At 41.0% G+C, this 27995-nt stretch overlaps 1 protein-coding gene across 2 annotated transcripts in view; it reads left to right on the forward strand.

Annotated features, from left to right (window-relative positions):
* The window catches only part of LOC124413129, a 55181-nt gene that overhangs the window by 2715 nt on the left and 24471 nt on the right, over positions 1–27995 (forward strand). For both annotated transcript variants that reach the window (XM_046893504.1, XM_046893505.1), the window contains exon 2: positions 13009–13196. In XM_046893504.1, the coding sequence (XP_046749460.1) occupies positions 13009–13196 (188 nt within the window). The remainder of the gene's footprint in view (positions 1–13008; positions 13197–27995) is intronic.

Genomic DNA, 27995 nt, shown 5'->3' on the forward strand with positions numbered 1-27995 from the left:
TACTTCATATATTTGAGAATATGTATAAAAGTGAGGAGTCAACGAGATCGAGATCTTCCACATAACGTAGAACACTCATTTTCTGACAGAATATTTCTTTTAACCTGAACAAACTTTTTAGGGTGTGCCATGGTGGGAAATCGCAAATTATTCTTCCTCAAACACCTCACCCAGCGTCCATTCCGTGAAAATCCCGTTGCATTTCAGTTGGCCTTTCCTTCCCCCATGACGTTGACTCATGGTTTGATTGTGAGCCACGTAACTAAGGCAGCCATAACGCAGCCTCAGAGGTGGAGCAGAGGTGCTTTATACTTTATACCTCCTCCTGCACCCAATGCGAGCTTACCCACCTTACTCACGCTGCTCTGGTTTACCTTGCTTCGGTTGGTTTTGGTTTCGTGCTCGCAAATAAAGCACGCACCCCGTGTGTATACCGGGTGTAACATTTTCCCGTAAACTAACGTGTTTTAGCCGCGTCTGTGTATTTATGCGTTTTTGTACACCAGGCGGTTTTCATACCGATATTGTTACTACTGTTTGGTATAACATATAATACCTGCATGCTCTGCAGTCGGTATTTTTACGCAGGTATATTGTATCGTAGATTCGGGTGAGGGGATGTTATTTATGAGTGTGAATTTGGCGCCGAAATGAATGTGCGTCGTTTGTCGTATATCTTGTAAGACGAAATATTGAACAATTTATTTTTTAGCCGGTGTGTGAGTCGGCAATCAATAATTATTTACTCATTTTATTCGTATGAAATATTTATTCGTATCTTCAGGATTTCTCAAATTTACGTATTCGTATGCAGTATGGAAATTTTTTTTTAAATCGTGAAGCAAGAAAGTAATTTAAAATTATAAACTTGAGCCTGTGGAAATGTTGACTTTTTATTTTCAATCACGTTAGTATTTGTAAGTATTTAATTCTTGAAGGTTGCACTGATGTTGAATTAGATAAAAAAAAAACAGTAATATTATAAATTTACTGTTACGAAGACAAAAATTGCAGTAAATTTGTGAAAAGTAGCTTTTAACAACACAAGTCATCGTGGAGTAAAGTCTAACGAATTTACCAGATTATTTCACCCATTCGTAATGCGATCTAACAATGAAATGGAAAACCAGTACCTTAGCTCTTGATTACAATTTCATTAGTATTTGTTTTTTCTCTTGAAATCCAAACCAAAGTTAGGTATTGAATTCGTCCCACCAAACCTCCTTAATTTTATCGTTCAGTTCTGAGGTGTGTATCGAATTTCCACCAATTAAAATGTATCTATTCTTACAACAGGAAAAAAACTGCAAATCAATTTTTTTCATTCAAATTTAATTCTATATCAAATTTACACTATCTAGTGTGAAGATCGTGCAGATTAATCTTAATCTATTTCGATTGTGTTCGTAAGCGAAATTCGTACCAATTTTCATCTATTTAAAACTGTAATCGACGCGTCGGCATATCCTCCCCCCATCTTTTCCCCTCATTCAAACTACACGTTGCGATATTTGAAGGAGAAAATGATACGCGAATTTTCGAGGCCTAAGATCCACCTTCGAACAGGTTTCTCCGTACGTTTTTGAGTCACTCTGTATAATACTACACATCGCGCGTATATTGTTGTACACATTTGTTGCACGCATGAACGGACTACTGGCTGATGTTGAGTTAGGTCGGTTTTGATTTCACCGGACTGCCGCAAGCTCGGCTTGGTGCGTGCTTGTTGGTTCTTTGTAGGTGCCTCGGTTATGAGCGTATATTATAGCCTCTGGCAGCAGCTCCCTATGGTGCAAGTGCACCCACGGTGTAAACTGTGTGCAGCAGGTAATTAGAGTGTGGGCGGTTATTGCATCGGCGGAGACGAGCGATGGGTTTTATTGCGGAAAAACACGCTATGCCTACGCTCCGGAGGGTTAGTCATTTTTGTTTCACGTTTTCAGCGTGCGCACACGCACCCGAGATTGTTGCGAAATTTTATTCACCGGCGGAGAAACGATTTTGGCGGTTTCTATGCTCCTCGATCTCCATTTATCTGTTTATCAATTTATCTCTATCTCTCAAAAATCCTGAACGAGAATATTCTAACTTTTATAAAACCTCACCGATCACTCCGGGGCTCTTTTTAGCACTGACGAAATGTTTTTTTTTTTTTGTTGTTTTTGTTTTTTTTTAACTCGTCTTTTACACACATCCGATTAGAGGTAATCTCTTTCGTTTATGCCTGTGCGCACCCGCTATTTCTCGACGCTAGACCTTCCCAGACATGTAAAACGGTACAAACGTATGTATATAATCAGACTCGACGTTTCTTATCAAACGATATACCCATGCCAAATCCAGACACGTCTTTATGTACACCGTTTTATCACCCGCTTATTCGTATTTTATTTTTATTCATTTTTGATCCCCTACCGCCAGAGCTTTTTCGAAATCGGTATAAAGAGTCGGATTTTTCTTTACACTAGATTTTTATGAATTTTCTTTTAAAATGAGAACTTATATCAATATTCGCACGTTATTAACGATTATATTTTAAAGATGAGATACCATTTTTCAAGAATGGATATTTTGCCACTAGAAATTTGATACATTTAAAATTGAAATTGGAAATTTGATTTGCGTTGTACGCATGGGGTAAACGAATTATCGCACTACTTTTGATTGATGTGTCATGAGAAGGAAAAGAAAGAAAAACAAGAAAAGAAAAACACACTACAACAGTCCAGGAATCAACGCGAAGCGCAAGAACGATGGTGAAAGTTTGTCACGGGGTTGATTGTAGAAGGGAAAGCCTAACCGGAGAACGAGGAAGTAGAGGAGCGAAGAGTCTGCGTCAACCAGAGCTGGTTGCTGCAGGGTTTACGGTGCAGTGAATCATTCTATGAGCATAAATTACCGCGACGTCACAACGCACGGTTAATTAATTAAGCTAAATTGTCCTAAGCATGAGTAACTGCCGGCGCTTGGCCGCCACTCGTGTGGATGTGACTCTCCTCTTGCCGCGAGACGAACGCTTTTCAGGAAGTCTCATTTAAATCTAGTCATTTCTGGACAAAATTACCTGCCCTCCTTCCATTGTTACGTTAAATTATACATGCAATGTACTAAATTCAAACAATTTTCGAGAACCGTATACCTATCTACTGGCTGACGCTGCTTAGCAAACATTTCTTCACTCGAATTATTCAGGCACAGATCTTCGGTGAAAATTTAACGAGCCAGGTTATTTCAACATTCGACGAGGAGATGAGGGACGTGTCAATCGCTAGTTGCAGTACGATAATTACACCGTGGCTGAAATTTCGCTATTGCGAAAATTCTGCAGGCTCTGCTCCAGTAATTTGCTAGCGCGAATTTACACCAATCACTGGATCGGAATTGGGAGTCGACGAATTAGTCTAATAACGACTACCCGTCATGCATTTATGATGCGATAGAAAAAGCAAAAAAAAAAATGCCGCATTCTCTCGTCGCATTCTGCGCGGAAATGTTAAAATGCAAATAATATAGAAATGACGACATCGAATACATTGTAAATTCAAGGAGAAAGATCAGCTGGCTTCAGACTTGACTTTCATTTTGAAGTTCAAGGGTTGCGGTGCGTTTCGACACGTGTAACTATCTCGCTGTAATATTTATTCGGAGCTCGTGTCGACTCTCGGTTCGTGTTGAATACGTTATAATATACGCTGAGGTAAAAGCCGTCAGGTACGATTATACGTTAAGCTTTCCGCCAGCAGGGCGATTCCCTATTAATCGTATATTATGGGGGAAATTTGCGCCCGGGCGAAGCTTCGTTGTCGTGGATCAACCAAAGTGGCGCCTTTCTACCAACGATCTACTTTATGATTAACTAATTAGACAGCTATTATACCCGACGCTGCGTTCTCTCTATTTCGAACGATTTAAACCGCTCACCGCGTTACTCTCTACGCCGCCGTTCGAATACTCTCTATTCGCAGTAATATGCATTGCCTCGAATTAGAGGCTGAAATGTTGCTGACATCAACGTTCGATAAACTGCCTGCCGTATAAATTCGCGATGAAATTAGGCCTACGTATAGAATGAAAAGTATCGTATTATAGCTGCGGAATATTTGCTCCTTCTTACCCTTGCAATATCGTAAAATTAGCTCGGTATTAAATTCTTTAGGCAAATTTCTTTTACCGAAAGCTTAACCCTGCGGGGCTCTCTTCAACCTCGTTAGATTCGACGCAGAGATTGAAAACTTAATCTTTGGTACGGTAAAGTCAAACACTATAACTCTTCTCGGTGTACATACGTAGGTATATATCTATACTTTTAGTATCGGTTAGCAGTTCTCCTGTTAAACGGATGTCAGATATAATTTTCAAGTACTGGCTTTCGCCCGGAGGATGAACGCGTGTTTGACGTTGTGCAAAACGTCGACGATGCGTTGAGTCATCTTTTTTTTTCAACACCTCTTTGCATCGCAGTTCTTTGCAGATCCCTTGTTCAATTTGTTTCTGTTTCAACGGACTGCCTGCAGTTTTTGCAGCGAATATTTTGATCTTGGTGTTTTTTTTTTTTTTTTTTTTTTTTTATTCCAAACCATTTTTCGCCGATAACATTTTACGGCTGGAGTTCATAAAATGGAGATTGTAAAAAGTGAAAAACGAAATAGAAATCAATACTAAACTCTTCCTCCTGGAACGCAAACTTTCTAATCTTTAACGAGAAGCCTGTTTAATCAATTTGGTGGCGCACGTGAAATATAGTGCAATATTTTATTAGCACGTAAGGAAGAGATGAGACGATTAGATAGAAAAAAAAAAAAATTGTAAAAGGAAGAATAAAATAAAGCTTGCAATAACCAAGAGCTCTTGACTGCGGTGCAATGCCGCAGCTCCGTCTTTTAGAAACATTCTTAACGCGATTTTATTATATCACTGGCACTAGATGTATAAGTGGTATAATATTTACGGTCATTCACCGCCATTTACGGCGTTTTCCTGGCGGGAAGAAATATAAGGATGGAATGAAAAGGGTGGGATGAAATGAAAGGAGAAAAAATGAATGGAAATGAAAAAGAAACTTTCAAGACCATATTTCAATCAGTGCGGAAACGATTCAAGGATTGCTATGTAAACAGAGTGTCTATGAATAGAGGAATACGCGGATGCTGTTGGAGGAGGGGGAGGCGAAGGGGGCAAGGTTTGTTACCGATATAGCCGCGGTCGGGTTGCTGGCCGATCGCCTCGCTGCTCTTACCCCAGCTTTCTTTGATTTAGGTGCGCAGGTTGTCCGACTTTAGCTCTCGTCGCTTTTGATTTCCCACTTCTTTCACCCCCGGTTTCTCTTTATTTTTCTTCTTCCTCTTCCTTTTCCTCTTCCTCTTCCTACCATTTCTTCCAATCAGCACCGCCGTCTTAGCCCATTCACGCCACCCGTTTTTTTCACCCCATGACGATCCAAGGGAAGGAATCCGGATCTTCTGATCCTCCGAGCTCTCTTACTTGTGCACGTAGGTATATACAAACGGCACGCGCGCGGCCGTCTAATTTAAACGGATCACAACACGTCTAATTTAAACGGAGACCCCCTGATGGTATTTTAAGTTCGGCAACTTCACTGCTGCAAGACGTATTTAACGGACATCTGTTAGTTAGTTTATATACCCATGCTGGGGCGGACTTGCAATTAGGTTGGTGTATGGCTGCGACACTCTCACGCTAGCGAATCGCACCAGCTATTTGACCTGCGACCCTTTGGAGCTCCGCTAATCGTTACCTCGAGTATTATTCAGCGTCTAAAACTGTTCGCCATTTTTTTTTTTTTTCTTTTCTTTTACTTTCTTTCTTCTCGCGCTATTCATCGAATTGGATACTTGCCAGGATTTCAGGATTTTTATGATTTTATCGGGTATTCAAGCTTCTGACAAGACGATTGTTGATATTTTTTTTTTCTTTCTTTGGGATTTTCGATCACTAAAAATAATTGCTGTAATATAAGAACTAATAATTTGGATCTTTGCAACTTTCGGACCAGGTTTTGACAAATTGTATAATATTCACTGTCTTCGATTTCAACTTTTTATTCAAATACATTTTCTGAACTCTTTCCGTCACGTTATGACCAAATATAGGCACCTAAATGTACACACCTATACGTAGACGTTATATCCGGATACCGTACGAGTATAAGTGCCACGCGAAGTGTGTCGTGAGACGTCTCGAAGCATGTGTGCACCTTACAGATGTATGTTTGTATACCTATGTGGTGGCGTAAAAGTTCCGTGTTCTCGGGGAAATTGGTTTTTCGGAATTTTGTGATTATCGGGATGTCGACAAGCGGTGCTCGCGCGTCTGTCGCCGCGTCGTCGCTCGATCGCCAAAGTAATGGATTTTCAGATTCTCGCATACTTTTTATTTCTTCTCTTTACCGAATAGTATCAAAAAACGGTTCTCCTTTGCCGCATCCGTTGGATTCATTTGTATTATCGGCTTGTAAATTGTTACCTTGTATACAAAAAGCCGTACGATACGAGTCAACGTTTCCTCGAACTCGGGTTGAAAAAAAAAAATGAATAAAAAAAAAAAAAACGATTCTTTTCATCGATACTTTTCGTGATTTCTTTTCTCTTGAATTTTTTAAAATACCCGTCAACGAATCAAAATACGCTGATTACTGTAGAAAAATACAATCTGTATCAAAAGATGAAGAAAAAGAGAATGGAGAAAGAACAGTTTTAGTCAGTGTTCAGTCGAGAGTGGGTTTAAATCGAATTTTGCGCTAGAGCATCGCCTTTCTGTTAGGGAATATGCACAGGTTATATATGTATGTGCACGTAATATATATAGAATTCATCTTATAGAACAAAAAAATGCAGCAGGTAGTATAAAGTCGTATTATAGTGCGTTATCTCGCATCAGTGGCCGGAACCGTTCCCTTGTCGACATCCTGCAACGGTTGCAGGTCACGATGAAAGCTGTGAAACCACGCGATGCTGACAGTGCCGTTGGCGTTGCAGTGAAATAAAAAAAAGTGAAATAAAAAAATTGTGAATAATTATAGAATCACGGGCAATGTATTCAGGAAGCATTAACCGAGGTTATAATGTCACGTGGCTTGTGTTTCCCCTTTTAATACGAGATGAGGGGACAAGCAGTGGCTGCATATATAACGTTTCAGAATCTCGTGGAATTTAGTGCCTGTGTAACATTTGAGCCCCAGTTTCTTTGCTCTCATTGATACTTCGATGTACGTGTTTCGCGTTTCTACTATTGTGCGAAAGAAAATTGCAACGAGATATCGATTTGGGAAAAAAAAGGTTTTTGATCCTGTATGGTAAAAGCTTTTTTTGTTTTCAAGTTTTTTTGAAGTTCAAGTTTTTTTATTTTGTCTTTAGACACAGGTGCCAATTCTCAAAGCATATTATATGAAATAGTTCTACCTTGTGTGAACGAAGTATGCATGTAGAGTAGTGATATTTCTGCATTGCAGGTGGCAGATTACGGAAACGAGAGAAAAATTGTGTAAAATCTTTTTCCTGCATCGCCAATTCCATATCGTATTTTAACGATGGGTGTGCACTTGCTATCTAGTTTATATATACATATTTTTGCCGGGACACCGCGTCTCAGAAGCGTTTGAAAAATTGTGTAAACTTCGAAGAAACTTTCGTACTTGTTAGTGGTACGTATGTATTTACGTACCTACGTACGCAAATGCTCTGTGCAGAAAAATAGCAGAAAAGAAGTGCAAGCGGCGGAAGCGACGCAAAATGCGAAAAAAAAAGAAAAGGAAAAAAACGACGCAAAAAAAGGGGAAGGGGGGGGGGGGAATATACGAATCGCCGGGAATTTCAGCGGAAAAGTATATTATAACCTGATGCAGGCATGATGGTGGTGTAAGGTGGTACTGGCTGGTTGTCGTGTGTACGTACTACTTCGTGTGCAGGAACAGTCGATGCCTGGCGGGCGGGAATTGTTTGTTTGTAGTTCCCAGTAAAATTAGTTTCGGGTTATACGTATAGCTGCAGGAACGGGGAAAAAGACCGTTGGCGCCAGGGAGAACGAGCCACATGTCGAAGCTACGGTATTTCTCTTATTGCGTTATTTCGAGATGTTTTCTGTCCCGTTTCCTCGCCGCTGCGGTTTGCTTCGCCTAGGCATGTTGTATATATATATATATATATATATATGCATCTATATGTATAAAGTGTAAGTAATACGATATGTATGTATGACGTATACGTACGTCGCTCGTAAACGAAGATTTGTCCCTGCGCAGTTGTGGCTCTCTCTCTCTCTCTTTGCATTTTACAAACTCCGGCACCCGCAACAGTCCCCACAGGATATGACGTAGAGCCCGGAGACTGTCTTTGTACAATCCTGAACTTGCAAGAGGCATATATATACGTATTCTCCGCATTGTACAGGGAGCGTTTTGCCATTCCTCGTGTAGTATGAGGAAAGTTTCTCACCGCGAATTACTTTCCTGCTACGGTGAAAATTTGTAGAAGGCAAAAAAAAAAAAACGAAGAAAATTGCCAAAACGAATGAATGAAGAGAGAAAAAAAAAAAATTAGAATAAACAATGAAAAAAATAGTTGGGCGAAATTTTCACCGGTGTTACTGTATGTTTATGTATGTGTGGATCCGGATCCAACTGCTCCGAAACTTATCATTTCTGTTCCGTTGGTCGTTTCCCTAGATGTATATTCGTTCCTCTTTTGTTTCACCCGTTGCTCTGTTCACTTCCTCTCTTCCGTTTCTCATCGCGTGCAGCCTCCCTTTCGGTTCACGCGTTTATTGCTACACATACCTATAGGTACTATTATAGTTTCATTACAGCACGAGGAACCGGGACGTAGTTCATCGTGTCGGGAAGGGAGGGAACAAGGCTTTCCTCTCTTTGTGAAAATTGTCGAGAGAGGAAGAGAGAGAGAAAGAGAGGGAGACGGAGACGGAAGAAGTGTCTGCTGCTTGCGTGGGTGAGAGGATGCGTGGTGCGCGGAAACGTAAACTGACTGACATGAGATGCTGTCATGGTACAATAGCGCCTGATAATAGTACTTTGGAAGTGGTGGGAGGAGGCTGCATACGCTGCTTGACTTTGCACGCGCGGTGTGTACTTTATCAAAGCACACGCACCGGTGCAGCGATAATGGCGCAGGTTCATCGTCCGACAAACTTAATCAGCACATTACAACACCTGATGATCATCGTAAAGCCATGAGAACTTGATTCGTCTGCAGCCGAGGAATTTTTTGCCAAACATTTGTATAATATGAATTTAATCTCTAATCGGTTTCTTAATATCTCGTCGACGTTATAAGAAATAACGATGCTGGAAAATGTGAGAAAATTTTTTTTTTACTAACTTATCTGCAATGCCTGACGAAAGTCAGTTCAGAATTTTAGCTTCGCTGAATATAGAGTCAACACATCAAAGTGTACTTGTAAATATGTACGCATCTATACTGTGAGATTATATTTTATAAATTCTTGATTTTAATCATCGATAGAGATGGTACTTTACATGCCCAGAGGGAGTTAATACAGAGAGAGAGAAATAGGGAAGGACGGTTACCGAAACGTTGGAGGTTATCATGTGGTGAAAGTAAATTTATTGGCTTTTTGGCGCCATGGCGTGACAAAAATTAAAGCAAAATACAAAAAACATATTCATCTACATGTATAGTCATATTACATACTTACGTCAAACTAAGATTTTAAATCTAGTCGTTGTCGACACTTTTGCACCTTGTACAGGAGTTTAAATATTTCGTTTAGGAGATCCGAATGATTTATTAACAGCACCGTAGATTAGACGATGAGAATTATGGAGACACCAGTTCGCGTCGGGCTAACCAGGAAATGATGACAACTAGTTTCCGCGGAGAGAGAGAGTGAGAGAGAGATTTCTTTGATGACTTATCCTCTTGTGGTGGACACGCTTGCACTAGTTTACCAAAATTTCACCTTTGTGATCAATTTTACGACTGGACTTGATTAGGTGACGTTGGAATCTCCTGGCAGAAGGATACAGGCCGATGCCTGAATCTTCGCTGAGTTGAGTATTGCTACCCAATCCTTTTGTTGGTTTCTTCACCTCTCTCTCTCTCTCTTGTTCTTCCGGTACTTCACACAATCCATATAACTTATTGTTGGAAGCGGAGAATTTATCTCTAGGAGAAATAGGTGTGTATAAATATTTCTTTCTTGCGGAGGGATCATCTTGTAACGTATATGTTTATACTCATCTTCTAGATTATGGATATCATGTGTGCGTTGAAGGGTTTGCTATACTTGCCAGTGCCATATACAATATGCACGTCTAGGTTATAGATAGAGGTATCGTGCGCAGAGGGGTGTGTAGATGTGAAGGCATGCGGCTGCCGCGAGGGGCAGGTGTACTATATTTATATGTGGCGTGCTTGAAGGCGTGAACATGTGGAAGATGGCGCTACAAAATACCCGGAATATGGGGCATAAAGCGTGGGGAAATTCCTACGAGTTACATGCGCTTGATGCCTGTTTGTTGTTTTCTTCTGCCATTCCTTCGTCTTGAGTTTTGTGCGTGGTTGGCTTCGTCGGCCTTTCTTTCTTACACTCTTTTTCTTCTTTCCGTTTTTAGTCTTCTTCTTCTTCTTCTCCCTCATTCCATGATATTGTTCTTATTATCATCAAGCGGAAGCCTCGCTTTACTCACAGTGTCAATTGTACCTCTTCAATTATCCAAAAACGAAATAGTTACTTCTAGAAAAAACTACTCGAATTCCAACGCCGTATGTAATAAATTTTTATCGATATTGTACTGCAGTTTAAAAGCCCCTTTGTGCGTATATTCAACTTGTTTTAGTAAACAACTTCATAACTTGGTAGCTCCGATTCACTATTCTTTTTCTCAGGATATATTACAGGTAAAAAAAAATTTTATCCCGACGAAAAACGCTGCCCCTTCCAAACGTACCGAAATATTTCATATCGTGGTATAAAAATTTTTCATATCGATCTCCTCCCCCCTCCCTCTATTGTACGTTACACAAGAAAAGACTCCGTCGCAGCTCTTGTTTTTGCCCGCAAATCTTTTCCCTGTTATAAATCCTATGGGCTCAGTTTTCATACCAAGTAATCCGAATAGGGGATGTGGGTACACACATAAAACGATCTTCGTCACGCCCAATTGAATTTCGTAAGCCGACCGAAAAGTTGGCAAGAACAACGACTAATGCAGGTTGGCACACGCGGAAATCGTTTTCTCCGTCGATATCATCCCCAAACCCTTGAGGATCTCGCGTCCTGTAACGTGCTCCGAGGACGCGTACTCCAAACTCTAACTCGAAACTCCAAGGGATCACCGCGTAGTCTCTCCCTTATCCCTCTGTACCGCTCGCACTTTGAATGCAAACGGCTGCACGGTGGTGGAATAAAACTCTGCAAAGTGCTGCGGCATGCTGCGCCTTGAAACAATCGGGCTTCGTCCGAGGGTGTTATAATAGTCGAGCAGAGATACACATGGATGACCGCGTAATGACCCACTGCGAGACAAACGGCTGCTGGAGAGCTATCACGATGGGATGAGAGCGTGGACGGCTATAAAACGTAGCCTTTTTTCACCGTATCGTAAAAGTGATCATTGTTGTTGTGTGTTTTTTTTTTTTTTTGTTTTTTTTTTTGTATTTTGTTTTTTACTATTCACACTGCGGTTGGTTTTTTACCGTTGACGCAGGGCGAACGAAGAGCCACGAACGTGTCGACCACTCCCTGACTCCACGCAATACGGACCTGCATCTGTAATAAATTATGTTTTATTTCGCGTTGATTTTAGGACGGCTGGAAGTATAGCACGAAGATCGTAGTTTGGGTCAGAGTACGAGATCTTTTCTCAAAGATTTCTCTGTCTTTGATGCTGTTGTGTAAACTTTGGACCGTGTGCCATGTGTCTCGCGACTAGCTGTTCATATACACACACACACACACACACACACAAACCTATACAGACAATATACGTATATAGAAAGAAAGTAAAGAGTTCACCCCAATTTTGACTCCCCCTCCTACTCCCCGCTTCCCTCCACGACCTTGTTTTCATTTCTTCTTTCCAAGATTGCTTCGAGTTTTACTTCCTTGGCAAACCTTTTTGGAAATATAACGAACCGTGTTCCTTTTTTCCGGAGATGCAGGAGAGTAAGAAAAAAAAAAGGGAAAAACGAACGAGCGAGGGAGAAGAAAAATATGAGTAGGAGGAAGATTTTTTTTTGTAAAAACGAGATGTGTAACCGCAAGTGTATACCCAGAGTGTAATTATTAGAACTTTTAGGCTATGAGTTGTATATATGCGTGTGCATCGATTCTGCAGCCTGTAGTGAAAATTGCGCGTAAAGTGCGAGGTAAAAACGTGGATACAGACTATATATTTGAGAGGCGGCTGCGGCGCCGGTTTAATTTTGTGTTAATACCGAGATTGTCGTTTGTATAACGCCCGCGTTTTGCGTTCCACTTGCCTATTCATTCCACGGTGAAGAGTTTTATTCCACTCCCCTTTCCCTCGTCGTGGTTTATTTTTCTTTTTCTTGTCGTTTTTCATATTTTTTTTTTTTTTTTGCTAATTAATCTGGAGTTATCGGGACTTTGCTACAGCGGTGCGCGATGAGGGGCCGATGGAAAATGAGGGGAAAACAACAGCGATGCGGAGGGGAGTTGTCATTTGTATAACGTCATCGAGTCAGTGTGTATACGGGTGTTATCTCTTTGGGTTAAGGGATCGAGCGCCGATGAAACTACTGCAGGTTGACAAAAAAAAAAAAAAAAGAAAAAAAAAGAGAAAGAGAGAGAGAAAGAGCACGTTAAGAGCACTGCCGAAAAATCTTGTGCAGAGTTTTCGATTCTGGGACTGAAAGTCTCTGCGTCGATTCTCTGAAATTTTCAGGATTTTGATCGAATTCTTTATACGATGCCTTGGAGAAACGAAATTCTATTTTCTATGTGTCTGTTAATTACGAAGCCGAGCACTTATACTGGCCATTATTATTTTAGGTTCCGTTTATCCTCGAGGCACGACATCCGATAGCTTCGGAGGAAGAAATTTCACAAGCTTATCAGACGTCGGTGAAAATGGTGATAATGATTTGCCAGTGTTTGCACCCACGGCTGCGAACGTCAGCGCGCTGGAAGGACAAACCGTTTATCTGCCCTGTCGAGTTAGAAATCTCGGCGACAAAGTGGTGAGCGCATTTTCTTGTTTTTCTTTCATGTTTTTCCCTTCCCCTTTTTCCTCCAGTCAACTTTTATACCTAAATAAATACTTTTTTGTAATTTCGTGTTGTGTGTTTGATCAAATCTCGATGAGATTTGATTACAATTTGAAATTGTTGGGGGAAAATTGAGTCGTTACTTACGGGTGTAACGATGAACGACTTACATAAGCGTGCGTTCGCCGTTACGCAATGCAACGTTGTTGCGGATCCCATTTACTATAAAACTGTACGTAACGCGTGCAGGTAACTTTGGTAGATCTATGCGGTTATAGCGGCAATTCCGTTTCATTAGAAATTCGATTAAGCATCCCTTCTCTTCTGAATCATATTATTTATATGGCATGCGGCGCGTCGTTATATGGCTGTAATAATACACGTGCAACCTGCATATGGTTACATCAGTCAGTCGCCTGCTGCATACAAGCTTCTTTGCCGTAGTTTTTCTTATCACATTTTCTTCCCTCTGCATTATGCAACCACTCACGGTTCGCTTTGTGTGATTTCATACCACGCCCTAGCTGCTTTTGTCTTGAACTAGTTTCTTTCTTTATGTTATTTTCGCAACGCGAGTTTTCGAAGCCAGTTTTGCTATGCGTGATGTGTGCAGATACAGCGGTGTAACAAGCTGAAGAAAATTAGAGGGACAGAGTGAGAGAGAGAGAGAGAGAGAGAGAAAATGGTTAGAAAATGCTGAGATGACGACGGCGAGAACAACACTAGAATAACGCGAATTATTTTATATATTTGCAAGTTAAATTTCTGTGGCAAGGAAAAACTTTTCGTGAACGTGCAGTCTTGCCCTTCCCGGGTTTACTTGGGGTGAAGTTTTTGAAGAGAGGTTAAAGCGTAAGATGCAGGGCTGAGAAAAGTGTCGGAAAGTTTCTGTCGGGACTTTATTAAATATAATTTGCCCCACTGGAAGGAGACGTAAAATGCTGGAATTTCGAATCGTAGGTTTGAAATTGGATTAACTGGCTTAAGAATTGACGAAAGATAGAGATCAAGCCAATTATGTGTGGGTTTAAGATATATGGGAGAAAATTAGGAGAACGTAAAAAAAAGCCTTGTTTGATGACAGCAATAATAGAAATTTTTCTGCAAATATATGAAAAAAGGGGTTTAAGTCGATTCACTCCCATTTCTCATCCTGCATCCCTTAAATCGGCAGTCACGCGTGAAACGAAATGCAAGATGAAGCATATATATAGTATATACGAGTGACTAAATTTTCACTCTATTTTGCATGTACTTGTGTATACATATGTATAAAAGTTTGAGGAGGGAATGCTTAAAAAAAATGTCAATTTTCATTGAAAACTTCGATAAAGGAGTAAAATTTTCCCCTTTAATAATAATATGTGTGTGCGCGTTGGGATTTAATAAAATTCAACTATTTATATCTTCCGTACACCTGCCTGCTCTCTGCGTTTTCCCTCCGTCGCCCTTTCGCCTCGTCGCCCTTTTCACCCTTCCCGAGAATTGCAAAACATTCCGGTTGACGTGAAGAGTGAGGGATTGAAAAAACGTCGGCCTTCCCATTCCCGCAGCACGCGCCACTCTCCTCGCCGCCATTGCTGAAACACAGTTGGCCGTGCTTTGATCAGTTTTTAATCAAAGGTGCGAATTTGAGAACACCGAGTGGTTGTGTTGCGGAGGGCTCTTCACCGCTTGCGTCGCCTTCGTCACTGGGAATCATCGTTGCGGACCGATGCATCGTCGCCGCATGCGGCACGATTGATGAAGAGAAATATATAAAATTTCGAAAACTCCGACGTCTCGTCTTCTATAATTCGATTCTTCTATACCTTGAACTTTTACGGGTCCGTATCAATTCTCGTGCAACACTATATGTATACGTGTAAATCGAGCTGGAAAATATTGTATCAATCTAATCATACCTGAATAGCGAGGATCTCGTTTCCATATATATATATACTGGGTCTTGCTTTTAATGACTCTTAATATGTTAATTGCATGTTTCAACCGATGCAGCACTTTATTACATCCACAAAAATTGATTCCTGAATAGAATAGGTATCATTTATTACACAGTGTGTAACAAAAAATCAAAGCTGTAAGTCTAAGCGTTTGTATACATATATTTAAACAAATAGAATTTGTTTAAGCGAAATATATTATCTGCATGCACATGGCGAAAGCTTTGGAGCTTTGCAAGAGCTGGTATATCTCGCTGTTGAATATTATGTACCTACATACGTGCCTTTATGCATAAGTATGTATGTTGGTATAATAATACAGATACACGGCATTCCGGTCATGTATAATTCATTCGTTGGTTATATATAGGAAACGTATCACCGTCGGGTATATGTACAGTATAGAACGACGGAGAAAAATGCAGGCACTTATTACATCATTCTCGGAAGACCCCGAGGGTATACCGACGTCGACGTCGACGCCGACGCCGACGCCGCGATTCTACGGGGGGTGAACGGGTTTGCCGAGGGTGTGCACTTTTCTTGGCAAGGGCGGGAGGAAGGGGATAAACAACGATTCAACACTGTATCTGTCACGCTGATTTATGACTCATTGAGTATGACTTGTTTTACCGCGATTTACCCAATTGAATTACCCAAGGGCAATATAATTCAGTAATTAAGGTTTCAAAGAGCTCGCAACGCGCAATTCTCTGCCACCGTGTCCCTCGCGATGCATTTAGAGTGGCGTAAATTGTTTAATTGTTTTAAAACAGGTTGTTCTTTATTATCCTCAAGTCTAATCGTGGTCTGCGCTCTGATTACCCCTTATTAATTTGTTTACTTTGTGTCGTAATTTTTTATTCATCTAGCTACAACAGAATTTTGGCGGTATTCCTCCACTCGCTCCATACGCTCGGAATGAGACAATTTTTTTTCACTTTGCCAATGCTTTGAGTATGATAACCTACACGTATATTTTTTACGATGCGATAACATGTAGTATGTAACATACTCACGCTCAGTTATTAGATGGTATGAATTATTTCATTGGAGATGATGAATAAAGAAAAAGAAAAAGAAAAACTGTCGTCAACTACGATTGGTTATTTTTCTGAGAGAACTCCTTCGAAAATTATTGCTCTTCCATTCACCAACGTGCTTACGCTTACGTACGTAATATGGGTATACCTATGTACATATTACACACATATACATTCACGCACCTAAATACTTGGCCACGAAATATCCAATATCAAGCCAGTCTTCTCTCCTCCTGAGATAAGCCGGGTATAGTCACGGCTCTTATAGTGACGCTATGGCTCTCGCTAATTGATATCTCGAGGCGATTAACGCTGTGATTGCCCTTATTAATACCAAGCGTCTCGTTCTCACCGCGCTCTGATAACACAACGTTTTTCCATAAATTTGAAGCATAGCTGGGTATTCGGGGGTTGAACAAAAAATTATATACACACACACACATATATATATATTTATGAATATAAATTGAAAAGAAAAAAATTAGCAAAAAATTTGAAGTCTCGTATCTCTTTATGTAGTACACTGGTCGACGCTTACTTTTTTTAATATTTCTGCAATCCGAATAGGGCTAGACACATTTGACCGAGTCATCTGTCAAGGGTATAAAAAAGCTCGGGAATATTGGTACCCTCGGTGAGATGTTGGTGGGAGGCTGGACCTTTGTAAGCCGTTAAAAAAACATCCCTTATCTTCGTTGTCCGGTTTCGGGGTGTTGGTTTCATGGAAAGTGAAACGAGACCATCGTTATACGCGTCATTGAATATCGGTGAACCAATTTGCATCGAGATGCGAATGGATTTTTATATGTAACAATGTATTTCATGCTTGTAGATTATTCTGTTTCTCTGTGCCTGGTAATATGTAATTTCTGAAAAAGGTGCTTAAATTTCGCGATACCGCGAATTGAAGTGATTGCTTTACGATGTTATGCAGAGAATTTCTTGGAAAACCATGCCCGGTTGTGGGATTTGTTGATCACACAGGATCTTGTAGTTAATAAGCAAATCTGATGTAACCATAGAGGCTGGATGTAATCTTATTCCTTCTCGAAAGCTTGTGTGTACAATGCAATTAGCCAGTTTCAAGGAAATGTTTTTCCTGCCTTATCTTCAGCGCTTTCTTGCTAATGAAAATTATAAAACTCTTTCAATGAATTGATGCAGAAGAAAGTACCGTAAAGAGGAGATTAAAAATGTATGGAAATGGGAATCAAGGCGAGGAGAAAAGACTTTCTTATCTTCAAACGTCGCACGCACCGATTACAAGAAAGTGCGAGAGAGAGAGAGAGAGAGAGAGAGAGAGAGAGAGAGAGAGAGAGAAAGATCAAGAAGGGAAAAAATTAAATGAAAACAAATAAAGATTGTCATTCGGCAAAATGAGCGAAATTTAATTTTCCTGGGGTACGTGGAAACAGCGGTTTTAGTTCCTGCACACGCAATTTATAGATGATGTAAAAAATGTTTTCAAAATTGAATTGTCTTTGAGTGAAAAACAAAAGTTTGCTAAGTTGATATAAACCGAATGAAATTCGTCGAGTCATTTATTCTTTTTTTTTTCTTTATTTTCTAGGTCCGTAATATCGTTATGTAAACGTTATATATATATATATATATATATATATATCTCTGTGATCGGGTTGAGAATTGATAAATCTAAAGAATCACGCGGAGAGTGACATAGGTACGAAATAAAGTATATTTATATATTGAACGTATGTAGCCTTACATGCAGGAATATATATGGCACCTACAGCTATCAGAGGACTGCACTGGAAGTTTAGATAAGAGGGAAACTTCCCGTAAAGACGTATCTCACCGCAGGGTGTAACATACGGCGACGTAGGTTTCTGTCGATTGTACATACCTATATGTTGCATTTGCACACGTGATAGACGAATCGGCTATCTGTACACCTGGTATAGCTACATAGAATTTTACCCGTTGACGGAAACCGCGGCTGCAACTGAGTACGATATCGAACGAAAGATCTGAAAGGTTAAAAATAATCTGATGGAAAACCTTTCATTCTTCGAAATGTTGCGGGGTCGTAGCCGTAACGGTACGCCTTTCAAGAGCTTATCGAGGGTTTTCGAATCTTTTTCTTGTTCTGCCCCCTTCTTCTTGTTTCTTTTTTTCCCCGCCCTTTTTCTCTCAGTGTTGAAGTGTGTTTGTTGTATGTTATACTTGCCGCACCTCTAAATTCGTATGTATCGTCTCGAGTCAGCATGATAATTTTTCGTCCTTTGTTTTCAAAGATTTGCAGGAAATTAAAAACCTTGTCTTTCTTCTTTTTCTGAGGTGTTGCGGTGAGACTTTAAGACGATAACTATGCGTTAGAAATAATATATATATATATATACATATATAATTCGAAATGTGGATTTATCGAGACGCGGTGTTTTTGCGGGTTCTTTTTATTTTGTTGCTTTCTTTTTTTTTTCCACTCCTCGCTCTCTTTCTCTCTATCTCTAGCCACAGTGAAGTGTGCACGATGAAAGTTGTGTAATTTTCGGATTTCTATACGTAATTTATCATCAAGCAACGGATGCTGATTTCACCTCGGGGATTCCACTTGTCGATACCACCTACATGTAAACTGTCGTCGGCTCGGCCTTGTGATACTTTTTACATACGTGGTTTCCTCGTGTATTTGATCCACCTGTTCGCCGTGGTTTCTATTCCCTTTCTATACGCAATAATAGAATATTCACCTGTTACACGTTAGCTGCTTGATCGTAAAGCGAAATAAATATATGACATGCTGGTCACCGAGGAGAGCTGAATGAGCTGTTATAGCTGCGATTTGCTGGTTGGAACAGCGAAAGAGATTCGTGATTGCACTTGTGCAACAATTTATTTCCAACAAATATTATCATCGAATAATATCCAGCCGAGTAAGAAAATTCCTTTCGCGAAAAATAAAGGCGAGGCGTCGGATCGCGTTAACATGTTTTAAAAATTTGCTGCATGCATCGAGAGTTTTCACGATACGTCCATAAATAATACATACCTAGACATGCATATGCATGTGTTGCGTGCTGCCGGAGTGCTTCTGTTCTGACCGGCTATCTACTACATCCGAGCTGATACAGCCCGACTGGTGCGGAGGGTTGGAAAGGGTTAAAGCTGACGTTTTATTATGATGCGGAATCAGGAGTCGAGGTTCCTTTCCTTTGGGATACGCCGCTGGCTCGTGTAAGTTCCAAAAATTTACACGCCGTTTTACCAACCACTGATCGTGGCGCATTACAATCGCCATTGTCTCGCGAAAAATCGCTTAAATCCACCCTCGGCCTGCTCGCGAGCTTATTTCTGGTCTGAACCGCGAGGATATAAGCTCTCGAAATCGTCCTCGTAAAAATGTGTACGGAACACTGTGGTGAAAACAATGGGAAATCTCTTGGCCTATGGGGAGGCGGGCGGAGAGGCTGAGTGTGTCCTGCGACCTGCACGTTTACCTGTACGAAGGGCGAGGCGAAGGGAGGAGATGAGAGGAAATTTCTCTGCCCTTGCCACAGGCTGCGGCAAAGCTTCCCAATAAATATCGCCCGGCTTGTTATTAGCGTTTTAATTCAGCGCTTCGCGGTAACTTAATCCCGGGGAATCGGAAAAACGTCACAGAACCGCGCGAAACGGGAAATTCAAACCATAAATAATAAAATAATACCACGTCATCGTTTGTAACTCTGTCTCGTAGATTTCCGCTCTGTTGGTGTGTATTATGTGTGTATGTTTGTGCGTGTAAAAGCGAGAATTGCAGACGTGTGCGTTTATATCCCTGCGAATATCTATCGGATATGAATCCTCTCGATATTCTCTCGACACTGGAAGGCAAAGTTCTCGCCCGTATTGTCGCGGGAACGTTTTAATTTAATTATTTTTTACTTATGCAAATCTCGGTTCCGACTTTGTTATTGTATATTTTATTCTAAATTACTTTTATTCCCATCTCTGTAGAAAAATGTATTCAGATAAATAGATTCAGATTAAGGCCGATTTGTGTCACTGTAAAAATAGGTTCGTCTTTCAATCGTTCACGTAATACGAACTTAATTTTCTAACTTTGCATATTTTTAGTTAGTGGAATGAAAAGTTTCTCATGTAATTCGCGATTTAGAATCGAGGGGGAATGTTGAAGAAAATAAGACCTAAAACTCTTGTGCTGATCAGCCGAAGGATTGTAGCTAGTTAAATGACCATCGGTACGAAATGTTTATTCAAAATCGACGAGGGTGCCATCCGGTTGATTCGATGGCCTCTTTTGTAGACGCCAAACAAGAGGGGCGAAAATGAAAGAGAAGGATATTAGATCGACAGTGGAAGATGGAGAGCGAGAGCGGGAGAGAGAAAGAAAAATCGAGGACCTGATAAAATCTTGCGACAGTTCAATCGCTCGCAATATCGACTGAAAAGCACGTTTCTAGATTGGATGGGAAACTACTGTCGTGTATTCATACAATGTGACTTATGAATGGTCTTTGTAATTAAAATTTCAACATTTCTTCCCATTATCCAACTCCTGCACAACCATGTACCCTGCAAAACTACTCGCCTTATATATTTTTCATTGCACTGCACTTTTATTTTGAGACAAGTTTTTTTCTCTTCAAGTTTTACGATTAATCATGATCAAATTGGCTGGTACAGCAGTGGAAGGTATAACTGCGTCCATTTGAACTTAGGCGAGTGTGACTTACGTGTTAAATTAAATATTTCTGCTTTTTTTTCACCTTATTCTTTATTCTTCGCTTACGATGTGTGCGAATTTTTAATGTCAACTATCGGGATGAATTCTGGACATTTTTTGCAATCGAAAAGTAAGCAATTAACGAAAGAAATGTACAAAATCGTTACTCTTCCTTCCGTATCTATTTGTCGAGAGAATGTTATTTCTGTTTTTCCAGTTTATAGGCAGCTCGTTTCGTTTTAATTCGTTCGATCATCTCATCGCTTATTTTTAGCCCCCTGTGTATACATACCTATACCTACGTACATACCTATACGTAGGTATATATACACCGAATGCGATATCGGCTTTTCACTGCATATATTGGATGGAAAACTATCGACACGTGTCATTTACGCGACTACATCATCTCGCCACAGTTAAAGCGAATTTCTTTTGCCTCTTTTATATTTCATCGTTTTTTTCCCCGCTTTCTCCCTTTTTTTTTGCTATCAATCAAACCGTCGCGCTGTGTCCAATCGACAAATAGAATTTATATGCGATACATTTTACTTGTCACACAGCCGGTGTAGAGTTCGTCATGCGATATAGCTTATAGATATCTCAATTAAATTGATCATTTATGACTTGATTTTTATCCGGTCAATGATGGTTGCTCGTCATCATCTTTGTTATAAAAGTAAAATATATAAATGATTTGTATTTGCGTTGGAATTAACTTTTCTTTTCTCTCTCTTTTTCTCTTTGCTCCAAATCCGTGTTGATAATCGAGACGATAATTGTTTGCGAAATCTTTACCGCTCTTTTGAAATCGAGTCGATTTTTTTTTCTTTTCTATTTTTTCGTTTTTATCCCTCTTTTTTCTTCAAACAAGTTTCAGGTTCAGAACAGATTGCCGATGCGGGCTTATTGAAGTAGTTAAAGAGTTCGCCTGATAATCTTCTTAACAAGCGCTTCCTCCCTTCCTCGTTTCCCTCAGTTTCGGCCCCCGAACGCCTTCCCAAGCGTACCCCTCGCCTCTCCCCCCTTCCCACCTCCGTGTAACCATCTTCGAGCTCCTTGTCCGTCGAGGGGCCTTCTTCAATAAATCACGCTCCAAGCTCGTGTAAACATCGGCCGACTTAATAAATCTAATTATCTTCAGCCTCAAGCTTCGTGGGGGAAAAATAATTTACGGGGAAAAATATTGGTTCCAATATTGGTAAAAGTAAGCGGTGTGTATGCGACCACTTCATTAAACAGATTTTACGAGCCAGACCCCAACTTTCATTCTTCTCTCCTCTCCTCTCATCTCTTCCCTTCCCTTCTATCGGTATCTCTTACACGATCGGGGACTCAAGCCATGCTTGAAAACAAGTTGTGAAACAAGTTGTGGCCAATTTGCCGGTGCATAACCTGCACGGTTTCACAATTATTGGACAAATATCTTTCAGGTTTTGTCGAAAAAGCTACAGTCTGCAGTATTTTCACCTTTCACGCGTAGTGGATCAGCGCTGAATTTTATTCAGAGATCGCATTAAGTATTGTTAATAAATTATAAATTACTTTATTCTATACTCGTAACTTGTTACGGTAGAAAATATTTGAAAATTGACTACAAATAATAATAATAGCAGGTTTTTGTCTTTCTTCTTTGTCGTTCCGAAGTACAGTTTTGTTTTCGCGCAATACCGCGCGAGCTTTTCGTACACGTGAATTCTGGATATGAGGGCACGTTCCGAGTGACATTGAAGGGGGAGAGACGGGAATTTACGCACTTGGAAAATGGTTCTCGTTTCGGACTGAATGAGCGTGGAAAGAGAATGAGGCGGGGTGCGATCGCGTGCCGCCTTCACCCCCGGTCTGGTCGTTAGTATTGATTGATGGCGTATCCCTGGCACGTAACGTCGAGCAGAATTAAACGCGTCAAGAGCTCGCTTAACCGTCAAAAATGTGATCGGAGAACTTCCGGGCGTCGGGAGTCTCGGCGTCTATTTGCAGTGCCGTGCAGAGGGGAGGGTGACAAAAATGAAAGAAAAAATAAACCAATAAAACGATGACGATCTCGACGAAGTATTATAAGAACCAGGGTGCAACAAAATTCTTTTTCTCGAATATTCATAATAAGTATGGCGCAGGTATGCGAAGCTTTCCAGGGAACGCGGAGGAAAATTCTTTAGCGTCTTTCGCTATGCGACACAAACGGCACACAAAGCGGCTGCACGGCTTGCGAGAGAAAAGGAAAGGGAGGAGTGATAAACGGGAAGAAGGATGGATTTGAAGATGAGCAGAGAGGAAGATGGCGTCGGGGGTACAGGGGTACAAAGTCAGACCGTTACAAGCAGAACTCCGGCTCGCAAACAAGTCAGCTCGGAGCGAGTTCTTTGGCACGTTAATTTTCAGAGTTGCATTTCTAATAAAAGTGGGCAATCGGAAAGTTTTCGAGCGCCGAGGGAAAATAATGTCATAAAACGAAAGGGGATGACTCTTGATGTTGGAATAAGACGACGACGAAGGCCGGATGCTAGCGGCTAAATCGGTTCAACACCGACTCTGCAGCTTTTACACTCTGCCTAAAATCGCCCCGCGGTTATTATTCGCGAACCGAGGGGGAAAATTTGCTTCTTTCGAGGGGCCGACAGTGCCAGAAAGACGGGGGAGAATCGAGAAGCAGAGAAATCGTCGAAATCTCTCTTTTTCATTCATTCTTTCCGATCGAGCCGCGTCTTCTTCTCTCGCTCGATATAACGTATAAGCGATCCATTGAGTTAACTTTGCTTTTCACGATTTAATCGCAGAATCGATCGACGAGCTTCGTTTTTGTTTGATTTATTAAACCGGGAGAGTCCGAGATGCTTTGTTGCTGCTTCTGAATAAAGCGCATCTGGATAGATCAATTGGTCAAACTGAAATAAACTTGAGTTCATTTTCTCCGTTTATTCGTCGCTGTTCCTGCCTCGATAAACTAGCTTCTCACCAGTTCCAAGGTAAAGTTTGTTGTCTTCGTAAAGGAGGATTTTTTTTAGATAATGGTTCGTTGTTTCAGAGGTTCCATGATAATGTCCCGCAATTATGAATTATCTATATTCAATGGAGAGTTCAATCGAATAAATTGACGAATTATATAGGATATAACAATAAAAAGCTTTCGCGACGCGATTCTGAAATAAATCCAATGTTCATTGGTGTGAAAAGCTTGCTTGCGATTTATTTCATAAAGAGAAAAAAGGTTTGAAGAAAGAAGAAAAAAAAAAAAAAAATACATTTCAGAAAAAGCTCCGATTCGACGACTTTTTTCTAGGTTTTATCGCGAGAAGAATAAATTTTTCTTTTCACAGATCTGATCATTTTTTTATTGTTCAATTTTCCGAAACGTTCATTGTTGACCTGATTCGGCATTGTTTGAGTATTTCATAGCGTTTGAACCCGGTGGTCTTCGGTCATTCCGAAGAGTACATTATACTCTCATTACACATAAAATGGAGGCAGTAATCGGTTATTGCCGATCACCTTAGGCAGGGCTCTATAGGAAGGTACATATATGCACACAATATACCTACGTATTTACTTGAGGGGGTACTTGAGGCTGATTTAAATGCTCTTGAGGTCGAGGGTTAGCGAACCCCTTTTGAGGGTAGTAAATACGACTGTTCGGAAATCCCTAGTTTAGCGGGAAACGTTCACCCCTCCAGCGTGTCAATAGTTGCCAGTTATTCGCGATCGCCGGAGGCTTCGATACCTGCACGCCGCTCGCACACATTCGCCCCCACGACTTCACCCACATTCTCTAGAAATGAACTTCTACAAACGCCTCGCCTCGCCTCGCCTCGCCTCTTTCCCTCGGGAATCGACGGCTGAACCTCGTCCTCCGCGGACACCGGCCACCTGGAACACTGGTTTCACTCCAGACCACGTGCTTTTTCGAAACAGCGGATGTAGCTTTGCAGCTTCCTGTATGCGACACACGTAACGACCTTGAATGCTTTTTATATACAGAATAAACTTACCCAGTTGTTATATAAGTAACCTACGACTCGAGGGATTATATTACGATTAGCGGAATGATAATTATATTATAATGGTTTCGTGAATCCAGGGGGAGAAAAAAAGGGAATTCCTTGCATGCAGTGGTAGATCGCGGTTTTCATTACCTCGCGATTCTTCTCTCTCCAAATGTTCTCTACCATTTTTTGTTTTTTGTCTTTTTTTTTCCTCGTTTTAATATTTTTTTTTTTTACGTGTTGGTCGAATCAGCGGAAGGCACTGAATTTATCTATTGAAAAAGCATAAAATGTGATGTGAATCCGCGAGGCTTGCAGCTATAGTAGAGCTTGCGTAGTGAGGGGTGGAATAACTATTTTGCAATTTCAATATCTGTCGGGGGAAAAATCCTGTGTGTGCGGGGGATATTGAATCGATCCTCGTTCTGCAGGATTGCTTATTGCGGAACGAGGAGGAACGCCTCTTGGACACTTTCGTCGAATGAGAACTGCTGGCTGGTGTGGTCACCTAGGCCGATATCCCGGTCAAGGAACGATCCTCTTCGCGAGGCAAGTCTGAATTTAGACGACTCATTTTACCTCGATCCGTCCGCCTATTCATCCAGCCTCGTTTCATTCTTCCGATCTCACGTATACGCCACGTGTATTAGATATCCGCATTCGTTTAAATTTGCCCCTCCAGGTGCAAGGATTCAAGCGCCTCGAATTTGCCGAGGAGTTTCACTGAATTTCATTCGCATTTTTATTATTGTATTTTATTGTTCTCTTCCTCGCACTGATCCCTTAAATTCGATGCAATTAAATTGTGATACGACTCGATATATATCCCATTCATTGAAAGAGGCTCGAAGTTTATCGAGCTCTTTTTTTCTAAATCATCCCTCAAGCATAGTTTTCCTTTTTTTTCTTTCTTTCTTTCTTTCTTTTTAATCTAGCTCGTTGAATTTTAGAGAGTAAATATCCTGTTGAATAAAGTACACGCTTTAGTTGATTCGCGTCAGTTTGGTTGTAATTCAAGCTTCACGTTTTCGCGTGTGTCACGGATGCTGAGATCGAGAAGGAAAGAGGATAAGAGAGAGGTTACAGTTTCTGACGGAGAGTAGTACTAGGTCAATATTTTCCCAATTTTAATTAAAGGAGTCTGCCAGGAACGGGTACGAATTCAAGGGATGCGTGGCCTTGGCCAGACGACTCATGCAGGCAGGCAGGAGAATCTCCACGGGGTTCGGCTATCCGATATTTTTACCGATTTTAATTTAAAACCCTGTGAGTGCAGGGCGAGAGCAAGCCTAGTATTTTAGTCGAGGATCAGCGTTCGATCCTAAATGGCGTATGATTCGACATAAGGAGTGATCTAAAAAGATAGTTGGACCCGATTACCGAGTCCCGGATATTTACCTCTCTCGCTCTCACTCTCATCCACTCTCACTCTTTCTCTCTCTTTTCTCTACCAGCTGAATCTACGTCGGGGTAACTCCATAAAAAACACTATCAAATCCCTAATCAGGAAGTTTTGAGAGAGAAGAAACTTGGCGAGAATGGGAAATTGGAAGGAGGTCTAGACGGAAGTCGTGCGAACAGAGAACTTGAGCCACCGCTACACGCGGAAAAGACACCCCCTATATAACCCCCTCCCCACCTTCTTCCTCTCTCTCTCTCTCTCTCTCTCTGTCTCATGGTGCCAAAATTGCGAGGGAATACGGACGGGGGGGTTGTTCGGCTTTGTTCAGACAAATAGGTACATAATGTATGCGAAATTTGTATACGTATATGTATACTTTAAAGCGAGGGTGTGTATATATTAGTTTGAAGCACGACTACATTAGCTCTGGAACAATTAATTCCCTGCTCTACCACGCTTGTATCTTTCGCCTGAAAGCAAACTAGGATATAATACGTTTCGAGGTGTGCTCCCCTTTAAGATATATCCGAGTTGCTTGATGGTGGTACGTTTACGTGCGCGCTTTGAGACGTCGAGCGTCGCTCAAAGTCCTCGTGGTACATGCATGTAAGAAGTAGGTATAATGTCTGCCCAAAAGTCAAAATTAGTCGCACGGTTGAGTGGATCAATTTTCGACGGGTTGTAGGCATTGATGTTGGAAAGTGGCGATGAACGGGGGGTGGGTGGTTTAAAAAGCAATTGTGACACGCTGACGCGCAACGTTTGTGAGTTAGCTTTCAGCGTGCGGCGTTAGTTGGTTCACCGTTTGTTTGATAAAATATCATTATTCTGGTATACTAATTCGGTTAGGACTCCGTCATTCGTGGTTATCCAATAATTGACTGGATGATAAATTACCCAACCCGGGTAACAGGGCCGCGCGGCGTGATCGCGAGCGAGAAAGTGAGAGAGCGAGTCTCTCGCGTTGGCATCTCTCGCTACGGGGTGCCACTTGCGCTCTTGTTGTGTTATTTTTCATCCCCTGTCATGGGATCCCGAATCCTACCACCTCCCCCTACTCCTACTCCTACTCCACCTTCATCCTCTCCACCGTTCCTCCTGCATAATTCAAGACAGATTTGACAACGGTTACTTTTGTATCAAAACTCGCGTAAAAAAAGAGACGACGATAAAACAGAGAAAGAGAGAGAAAAGAAAAATTAATCGAACACCTCTCACGCCTCTATATAAAGGGTGGAAGAAAATTACGAAGAGGCTGATTAATTAGTTTTTAAATAAATTTTGAAAACATAGCTACGGGAATTTGAATTCAGTTTTTTTTTTCCATCTTCCTCAACACTCGACCCTTATAATTTTGCTCACTTTTTTCCTCACTCACCCTCCTTATTTCTTTCATTTATATAATCATATAAAATGATCAATTTTTCACCACCCCCTCCGGGGGTGCCGCGAAACACCGAGAAGAAGGGATATCTTTGAAGATTCATCTTACTGAATCATTCCTGACGTCCTGGTTCGTTACGGAGAGGTACAGGGGGCCAGCGGGGGGGAGGGGGGAGGTGGTACTAAAAATTAATGGACAAAGGAACGGGAAGAAATGGAAATGAATGATTAAGAGAAAAAAAAGGAACGAGCAAAATAATAATCATAATCATAACAACGATAATAAGAAAAAGAAGAAAGAAAAGGCGAGGGAAAAGGACGAAAGGGGTAAAAG

Source organism: Diprion similis, chromosome 12, assembly GCF_021155765.1.
Source record: "Diprion similis isolate iyDipSimi1 chromosome 12, iyDipSimi1.1, whole genome shotgun sequence".
NCBI classification, from domain to species: Eukaryota; Metazoa; Arthropoda; class Insecta; order Hymenoptera; family Diprionidae; genus Diprion; species Diprion similis.